General features: G+C 44.8%; 1 protein-coding gene across 4 annotated transcripts; it reads right to left on the reverse strand.

The window, feature by feature from the left end:
- Window positions 1-4,047: 4,047 nt before the first annotated feature.
- On the reverse strand, window positions 4,048-7,128 carry JUN (Jun proto-oncogene, AP-1 transcription factor subunit). 4 transcript variants are annotated; one of them, XM_072419359.1, is made up of 2 exons: window positions 6,983-7,128; window positions 4,048-5,685 (listed from the first exon to the last, which is right to left on the reverse strand). In XM_072419359.1, the coding sequence occupies exon 2, from the start codon at window positions 5,609-5,611 to the stop codon at window positions 4,667-4,669; it is 945 nt and encodes a 314-aa protein (XP_072275460.1). In that variant the 5' UTR covers window positions 5,612-5,685; window positions 6,983-7,128; the 3' UTR covers window positions 4,048-4,666. The 4 variants fall into 4 exon arrangements, with proteins under 4 accessions (XP_072275460.1, XP_072275459.1, XP_072275461.1 ...); XM_072419358.1 differs by having other exon boundaries at window positions 6,867-7,007; XM_072419360.1 differs by lacking the exon at window positions 6,983-7,128 and adding an exon at window positions 6,702-6,857.
- Window positions 7,129-9,923: the final 2,795 nt, after the last annotated feature.

Here is a 9,923-nt window from a genome sequence, read left to right on the forward strand (position 1 = left end):
AATAGTCCATTTTTTTTAAAGTTGTCCCAACAACCGTTGGACATGTTTGGGGCAAATTTCAAAGCTCATCATTCATATTAATGTCATTTCAAAGCTAATTTAAGATTAATTGAAATCTGACAATTTTATTTTAGCCAAGTTAGCTCAATAAGGAGCTCTACTCATTCACCTTCTATTATTGGGTGACAACATTCCGCCCCTTTCTCCCAATTGTATTCCTGCGTTGTCACCCCGCCATGTAGGCATCTGGCATAGACCCAGACTGACCATTTCAAGGCATTTAAAAGAACAGATTTGATTAATGTTTTCAATTGGTTAATATTCATTTTAAAGATGTTTATTGATGGGATTATTACAAGTTGGGATCGGTATTATTTTCTGATAATATGGACACCATGTGTCTTCAGATATTGTTTTGCTGAGATGGAAATTCAAACCCACGATGACCACATCTGCACGTTGTTGTGTATTTTGCACATTTTTCAAGATTACCAAAACCCAGAATCTCTCGGAACGGGTCATACGTCTATTTAACCTATTCTGGTACAGAGAAGGACTATGGAAAGAAATCCAATCGCTGTTCCTGGCTGAAATATTGGAGAAGCTGCATTTGTATCCGAAGACAATACAATTAGAGAACTGAATTACCGAGGCCTGGAATCCGCAAGACCCTCCAAAGCAGCCCCTCTGGGCATGAGCAGATGGACCTGAGTGTTCATAATGCTGTAATGTGAGATGGAATGGAAGGGGATAAAATATTAATTCGGCTCTGGAGAGGATGAGTTTGGGGTCTCAGAGCAATCACTGAGGGGGGGCAATGCAGAAACACAACCACCATCAGCAAAGGGAGGGGAAGAGAAATGGAGAGCCGTCTGTGCCATATCTGTGCCGTCTGCAGGATATTCAAAGACAAAGTGCAGCGTTTGAATCATTGTAATCACCAAGTTAAACTTTGGTTGTGCAACTTTATTATTAAGAAAAAGAAAAAAAGCTTTAGATAGGCGGTCAGGCAGAGAAGACCCCCAACATGTATTTAACTTTGGCTTTTTTGGGCCATTCAGTTGCATGCAATGGGGTTCAGTGATCTGCAGTGCTGTGCAATTACCTTAGAATATGCATGCGCTGCAGTGTCAGTGGCCACCCTCTATTGCAGTTGAGCATTACAGTGCCATTGTTTTTTTATGCATTAGATGTGCCGCAAACCCTTAACATGACAACCTATTGTGTTGAAACCTCTAATCAGTTTTAATACATTAGGGTGGGTACACACGTGCAATAATTGTCGTTTCACTATCCTTTTCGACGACAAAAGGCTGCACAATGCATGAACAAGCTCTGTACATACCGCATCATTCTGCTCTATATGAAGAGGAAGGGGGAGAACGAAGAAGCCGCACCACGCTGCGCTCTCTCCTCTTTACCTGCATTACCATTGTTCATCGTTTGTGGATCTACCAGGACGGAACCATGAACAATGAGCACTGTACACATGCCAGACTTTCTCAGAGATGATATCGGACGAGAATCATCTGATGTGTGTACTTAGCCTTAGTTTCAATTTAATTTTGAAAGTCATTTTTATTTTAAAAATAAAATACTTGGTGATTCTGCCATAAAAGTCCTTAATCAAGCACTCCCTGTTATGGGGTGACAATGCTCTGCCCCATGTTGTCACCCTAAAAAGGTTTTAATTAAAGGGCCATTTCAACACACAAAGTCCACTGTTGTCCCTATCAGAAAACTCAGGAAAATGCCATGCAACCATCGCTGCAGTGCATGCAGATAAACAGCGGCTGCAGGAGCAATGCAACTTACTACAGAATAAAAGAAAGAATTAAAAATATATAAGACCCCTAAAACTGAAAGTAAATGAAATGTCATCCAGCTAGGTTACCATCTACCATAAGAGGTGACAACATTTTTATAGCGTGGTTGAAAGGTTTAAAGTGAAGCGGAGAAAGCTATGAACTCCAATTGTTCAGCGGGATTCCCCCCACGTCTGGTGTCACCAGGACAGAAAGTAAAGGGGGATTCCCCACACAAGTACACAAACACCAATACAAGTCTGAAACTTTGCTCCATCTAAAAAGTCACAAAGTTTTGGCTGCAGAGAAAAATCTTATAATTCTATAATATGCAGCTGTATAATGAAGAGATTTCTTTTCCTGGGAAATTAAAATTGTCATGTATAGCACCGGCCCAGCTGCATTGATCTCCATTATTACACCGACTTCTTTCTCGGATCCCCAATGGTTGGGTGGTCCAGATCTGATTCAACACAAACCCCCGGTGACTCTAGCAGACCTTTACGGGTATAAAATGCCAACATCTGGCTTGGATAGTTTCATTTTCCCGCTACAGAATACAAATGACAGAACACAGACAAGCGGCTTTTTATGGCGTACCCCCGAGGATTTTATTTTTACTGGAATTTTTAAAAATCAGGATCTGGATTTGCACACAACTCAAGGTATAGGTGTATTGTAGTTCACTTTATAACCTGCAGCCTTAGTGCACCGCAGTGCTATTTTACCTAAAAGTGCAATCATATTTTTTTGTGAATTCGATGTGAATAGTCTGCCCATACATGTCAAGTGTGTTATGTGCACCTATATGTGAACAGAGCCCAATAGCTGAATCGTAACCATGATAAGCAACAATATTCTGGAACCTGAATTTCCCAAAGTGATTTTGGCAAACTCCTGTCCCCAAAGCTGCACAAGCTGGAGCTAGAAACTCCAGTATTTGCAACGTGACCATACGAGTTCCATCGTAACCCTCAGCAATTTCTAGCTTGGGTCACTTTGCCCTTCAAGAGGGACAATTTAGGAGTTGGAGTCTCCATTTCCTGACTTCTATACACACCCCGGTAATCTCATAAATGGAGCATCAATAGACTTCCAGGAACTCCATCAAATGTGACATGCAGCATGCTAGCAAATTTGTTGTCTACACTTATACATAATTAATATTTATTTTGTAGGACAGTGGCTCAGTGGTTAGCAGTCTGGCCTTTGCAGCACTGGGTCCCAGGTTCGAATCTCGGCCAGGACACTATCTGCATGGAGTTTGCAGGTTCTCCCTGTGTCTGTGTGGGTTTCCTCCGGGGGACTCCGGTTTCCTCCCACATTTCAAAAACATGCAGTTAGGTTATTTGGCTTCCCCCAAATTGACCTTTGACTGTAATATAGGCATATGATTATGGTAGGAACATTAGATTGTGAGCTCCTTTGAGGGATAGTTAGTAACATGACTATGGACTTTGTACAGCGCCGCTTCATATGTCAGCGGTATATAAATACTGGATAGGAATACAATACCAGATTCATCTTTACATTGTAAACTCTAACCCAGGCATGGACCATCTCATTGGACCTGATTTATTAACTGGAGAAGTAACACTTTCATCAGTGAACCTGGATGATCCAGCAAACCTAGAATGGATCTGGTCCAGGATTGAAAACATTTGCTAACAAATAGAAATCCATTCCAGGTTTTCTGGATCACCCAGCTTCACTGATAAAAGTGTATTCTCTCCAGCCTTGGAGAACTTTAATAAATCAGGCCCATTGAATCTAAATCTCTGTAAACCATATGGAGCTTGGAATAGCAGCTTCTATTTACACTGGAGCCTCTGGAAGCACTTTGCCCTGGAAAGGCTTGGATGTTACGATTGCCAACCCTCTAGAGTTACATTTCACAATATGCAAGAATAAACACAGCCACATGTCCAAAGCACGTAACAGGTGCAGTGGTGACTCTAAATATATTGAAGTAGACAAACTTCAACAGGTAAACCACAAATCAGGAAAACGTGAAAGTTTTTTTTTAACTTTTAGTAACTTTTCAGACAAATTAAAACCCCTTTCTAAGGTCTACCATGTGCATAAACACCATAGACATGAAATAGACTTTGTCATGCATGTTTATTGCAATGTAAAAAAAAAAAATTAATATAAATTAAAAAAAAAGGTAACATTTTTTCCTTAAATAATATCGGACTTGTGGAATCATCGGCCGAACAAAAGAAAAAAAAAAAAAAAAACATAGAAAAATTATATACTTTATTACAAAGGTTTAAACTCATAAGAGTTCCAAATATTTCTTATTTACAAACAGTACTGGGTTCATTAACCCAAATGAAAACATAAATAAAACTTACAAAAAGAAATTGCTTATAGCCATTTGACTGACAACATGTCAGTTTATATTTATAATATATATATATATTTATATATAAAAAAACAAATTACAGTATGTACACATGACACAGTTAAGTAGCAGAATCTGAACAGACGTCTCCCACGCCCTCCCGGTCTGTATCAGGACTACACAAGCAGTACGAGTCTCTAGTTTAACCTTAATACTGAATGATCATCGAACTTTAAAGGGTCCATGCAGGCTTGGATCAATGTTACGCACAGTTCAGAGTTGGGTCATTGATAACCCGCTCCAATCGTTTGCCCTACCACCAACTTGCTCCGACGGAAAGGCTCGGCAGTCTCCTTTGCGCACGCGTGTTGGAACAATCACATCACGCTTTTATTTTTTATTTATTTTTGTCACTTCCCAGCCAGGAGTTTCAACCTGAAATTATTCCTCGTTTGCCCCGAGGAGCGCTCGCTCGCTTTCTCTCTCTCTCTCTCCCCTCCGAGAGCCAGTCAGTTCAGAACGTCTGCAGCTGCTGCGTTAACATGAGCTGGCAGCCGCTGTTGACGTGATTCATCACTTTCTGTTTGAGCTGGGCGACCTGTTCCCGCAGCATGTTGGCGGTGGACGCCAGCTCAGAGTTCTGCGACTTCAGGTTCTTAACTTTGTCTTCTAGCCGGGCGATGCGTTCCAGTTTTCTTTTCCTGCATTTGGAAGCTGCGATTCTGTTTCGCATGCGTTTACGCTCGGCTTTGATGCGTTCTTGGGACTCCATGTCGATGGGAGAGAGGGGAGGGGTCTCGCCGGGCATTTCTGGGACAGTTTGGGGCTCTTCTTTTAGAGCCTGCAGCCTGGGGTGCTGGATGGGGAGAGGAGGGCTGGCGTGGTGCTGGGAAGCAAAGCCCATGGTGTTGCTGTTGAAAGCGGGCGCGCTGGAAATGGTGGTGGGGTTAAAGTTGTTCAGGTTGGCGTAAACCGGGGGCTCGCTGTGCAAAGTGCTGTTGTATCCAGTGTTGCCAGCTATAGAGGAGACAGGTGCCAGTCCGGTGCTGGCAGGGGGCTCGGGGGCGGAGGTGCCGTTTGGCAAGGTGTTCTGGCTGTGCAGCTCCGCCAGCGCCCTGACGAAGCCCTCTGCGAAACCCTCCTGCTCGTCCGTGACATTTTTAGGGCACAAGAACTGGGTGGGGGTCGGCGTGGTGGTGATCATGCCATTGCTGGACTGAATGATCAGCCTCTCCAGCTCGGGTGAGGCCAGTTTGAGCAGTCCCACGTCCGGGGAGGTGAGGAGTTCAGCCGCCTTGTTCCTCAGATGAGGTTTGATGGCGCTGCTGGGGTCGGCCAGGTTCAGGGTCATGCTCTGCTTCAACACCTTGGGGTTATATCCGTAGCCGGAGGGCTCGGGCTGGCTGAAAGCAGCGCTCAGTGCATCGTCATAAAAAGTAGGCTCCATCTTAGTGCTCATACAAACAACAGAGCCACCGGGAGAACTTTTCCTTCCTTTGTCCGCCAGTCGCTGGAACTCCACCGATAAAGCTCCTGAAAAGCAAAGATGAATGTTATTGGTTGGCCAAGTACAGGAAACAATTCTACCGACACAATGTAACAAGAATAGAACTATTCTACAACAACTTATTATAAAAACAAAGCATCAAAAACTTTATATAAAGAAAGAAAGAAAGAAAGAAACTATTCTGCATAAACGTAATATAACATAATAATATTATAATATATACAACAAAGCATTATAAAAGTCATATTAAGAAGAAGAAACTATTCTGTCTATACAATGTAAGAAGAATAGAACTATTCTACAACAACTTATTATAATAACAAAGCATCAGACACTTCATATAAAGAAGAAGAAAAAACTATTCTGCATGAACTTATAATAAAGCATCATACACTTCATATATACCGGTAGAAGAAACTATTCTGCATGAACTTAATATAACATATTATTATTATCATTATATTATACAACAAAGCATCATAAACTTCATATTAAGAAGAAGAAACTATTCTGCCGATCAATGTAAGAAGAATAGAACTATTCTACAACAACTTATTATAACAACAAAGCATCAAAAACTTTAAAGAAGAAGAAACTACTCTGCCAATAAATTGAAAAGAATAGAACTATTCTATAAGAACAAAGAATCATAAACTTTATCTAAAGAAGAAAATATTCTGCATGAAGCTGATACAATGTAACAATTATTCTGCATTGTAATAAGGAAATATACAATAAAACTGAACAAAACTTCTCCAGTTCCCAACATTCACATAACAAATCATTCACCGGCTTGATATTTTCTACATTACCCCTACATATTCCCCGTCTCTGTCCCAAATTTTGCATAATATATTTAAAGAAGCAACCTCGCCCTATGGCCCGTAAATAAATAGGCGATGGGAATGGGTACCCAGGACCTGCCACCCCCCAAATGTTGCCCTGACGCCGCTGTCTTATTGGCCAGGAGTTTGGATCTTGTACCCAAAAGTTTAAAAAGTGAATAAAAAAGTTCTTCTGGGATTAAAACGCGTCAGCTCACCGCTGGGGAGCGATCCAACGTTGGCTTGCGATTGGTCAGGGGCGTTTAGTGAAGAAGAAACTTTTTAAAAAGTGATTGGGATGGGAGTTTTACCCAAATTTTAGAGCTGAACTCCTATTGGTTGGAAGTTTTGTGCCCCTTCAGGTTGTCAGCTGCCAGTGTCACCTGCTGAGCCTTCCTGGGGTCCCCCCATCCCATTGGCTGGAAGTTGTGCCGGTGTAGGACTGAGCTCTCCCGGCTGTAGGGAACCCCTGAGCCCCCGGAGCTGCCCCCAGCCTTACTTTTCCAGCCGGCGGGGATCGTCCAGCTGCTTTGCCGTCACTGGAAGTCTCTGAGCTCCGAGCGGCGCCGCACTAACTCTTATCAGCGAGCGCTCAGCCACTAAAAATAGGCATGATGTCACCCCCGCGCTACACTATTGGCCGGTTGATAGGTGGGCGGGGTCGGCCTTGCAAATGAGGCTCGTAGCCATGGTGATCGCCCTAGAAGATTCTAACTGTCGCGGGGGATGACGGGATGAGGTAATGCTGCTCGCCCGGCCGCGGGGCATTGTGGGATGACGTAGTGCTCGCCGCCGCCGCTGGAGGGGCCTCCGGTCTCCCGCCACCTGCTGCCGCTGCTTCTGCCGCTGCCTTGACTGACAGCTCCGCTTGTGGACGGTGTCCGAGCTGCTGCGGAACTTCTTTCCTCCGTGGCTAGTTAAAAGTTTCCCAGCAGCGACCTGTGGAGAGTTGAAGCTGCTGCGGAACCTCTTGGCTGACTGACAGCTCTGCTGACACTAGAAAGTCATCAGTCGGCTGCTGCAGAACCTCTTGGCTGTGTGAGTTCAGGTTCAATGGTTGGCAGGCCACAGAACTGCTGCTGAACCTCTTGGCTGACTGACAGCTCTGTTGACAATTGAGAGTTCATGGAAACTGCTGCGGAACCTCTTCGCTATAGCAGCTCTGGGTCATTTAACGGCAGGCCACAGAACTGCTGCGGAACCTCTTGGCTGACTGACAGCTCTGCTGACTCTATAAAGCCACCAGCAGCTGCTGCAGAACCTCTTGTCTGTGTTAGTTCAGGTTCAGTGGTTGGCAGCTTACAGAACTGCTGCGGAACTTCTTAGCCAGGACTGGCAGCTCTGTTGCCAATTAAGAGTTCGTAGAAACTGCTTCGGAACCTCTTAGCGGGGACTGACAGCTTTTCTGACATTAGAAAGTCATCAGTCCGCTGCTGCAGAACCTCTTGGCAGGGCAACTTATTGATGGATGGCTTCTGGTTCCGACCGTGCGCTTCTCCTTCTGCAAAGCTGCTGCAGAACCTCTTGCCAGTGATAATGATTGACAGTTCACAGGAAGCACCGGCAGAACCTCTCTGCCTCGGTGTATCGTGTTGATTGACACGTCATGAGAAGCTCTTGGTGCCATAGTGAAGACTTGGATGATACTGCAGAACCTCTTTACTTGGACCTAATTATTGGGAAGCTGCTGGAGAACCTCTTGGTTGGGGTCTAAATGTATTAAGTAGCTGACAGACCTTTTGGTATGGTATTAGGGGCTGCTGCAGAACCTCTTTATAGTCCATCATGGTAATTGACGGCTCATTCTTTATTAATTTTAATAAACAGGATTTCTATAGCGCCAACATATTACGCAGCGCTGTACATTAAATATTCCTATGCTGTAGTCTTTAGTGTACTGGCTGCTGCAGAACCTCTTTGCTGATGTGCAATAGGTTTATTGCCAAGTCATTAGAAGTCTTCGCATTTTGAAGTTTTGCTAACAGCTGCTGCAGAACCGCTTGGCTCAGCTACGTTAATTAGAAGCTGCTGGTAAAACTGTCATCTGACATTGACCGTTGAGACTTTGAGGAGGTCGTTAGAAGGCCAAGGAGAGCAGAGCTGCTGCACAACCTCTTGTCTAGGGCAGAGTCTGGTATGACTGGCAGCATGGATCTCAGTGTCCTCCCATGACTGACAGATCCTAAGAAGTTCTGCAGCAGCTGCAAGTGTGGCGCTGCCAATCCAGAAATCTGCAAAACATTTTTATGCCACCGATGCAGCCGGAGGTCTTTGCAGCGATGAGAATTTCTGACACCGCAAAAAGTTTTTTTATGTCACCCCCCCACATCTTTCAGGCTCCAAAGGTGTACCTGAACTCTGTGTGCTTTCTAATCACCTTCCCAGCTATTGAATCATGAGTACAAAATCTGGCTGGGATGGTGGGAGGCTCTCATAATGGGCACAGCTGGTGTACAGACCTAGGAACCCAGCAAAGAGAAGGGGCACAGCTGGTATGCAACCTTGGGAACTCGGTGCAGTGATGCTGGAAACTCCTCATAATGGGCGCAGTAGGTGTTCAGACCCAAGAACCCGGCACATGGATGGTGTGAACCTTTTGTAATTGGTACAGTAGGTGTACAGACCTAGGAACCCAGCAAAATGAAGGGGGGAACCCTCATTATGGTCACAGCTGGTCTGCTGACTGGGGTATTTAGTGCTGGGATGTGTGAGCCCTTCATAATGGGCACAACAGGTGTGCAAACCAGAGAACTCTGCGCTGGGATGATGGGAGCTCCTTGTAATGAGCATGGTAGGTGTACAGACCTGGAAACCTGGCACAGTTATGGTGGGAACCTTTCATAATGTGCGAATTAGGTGTGCAGACACAGGGAACCCAGCACAGGTAAGGTGGGAACCGTTCATAATGGGTACAGCAGGTGTGCAGACACAGGTAACCTAGCACAGGTATGGTGGGAACCTTTCATAATGGGTACAGCAGGTGTGCAGACACAGGGAACCTAGCACAGGTATGGTGGGAACCTTTCATAATGGGCATAGCAGGTGTGCAGACACAGGGAACCTAGCACAGGTATGGTGGGAACCTTTCATAATGGGTACAGCAGGTGAGCAGACACAGGAAACCCAGCAAAGGAATGGTGGGAACCCTTCGTTAAGTGCACAGCTGGTATGCAGCCCAGGGAACTCAATGCAGAGATGCCAGGAACCACTAATAATGGGCACAGCAGATGTACAACCCAGATAACTCAGTGCCGGGATGATGGCAGCCCCTTGTAATGGGCTTGGTAGGTGTACCTGGAAACCTGGCACAGGGAACCTTTCATAATGGGCACAGCTAGTGTGCAGACCATCAAAAAGATGGGGGACCCCTCATAATGGGTACAGCTGGTATGCATACCAGGGAACTCAATGCAGAGATGCCAGGAACCCCTCATTGGGCA

The sequence above is a fragment of the Pyxicephalus adspersus genome, chromosome 8 (genome assembly GCF_032062135.1).
Source record: "Pyxicephalus adspersus chromosome 8, UCB_Pads_2.0, whole genome shotgun sequence".
Classification (NCBI taxonomy): domain Eukaryota; kingdom Metazoa; phylum Chordata; class Amphibia; order Anura; family Pyxicephalidae; genus Pyxicephalus; species Pyxicephalus adspersus.

Excerpts from the sequence above, each read along its gene's own strand:
- JUN (XM_072419358.1), bottom strand. The coding sequence starts at position 6,894 with ATGGGGGGACCCCAGGAAGGCTCAGCAG. Across the intron at positions 5,686-6,866 it reads ACCCCAGGAAGGCTCAGCAG|GAGCTTTATCGGTGGAGTTC; the intron begins GTGACACTGGCA and ends TTTGCTTTTCAG.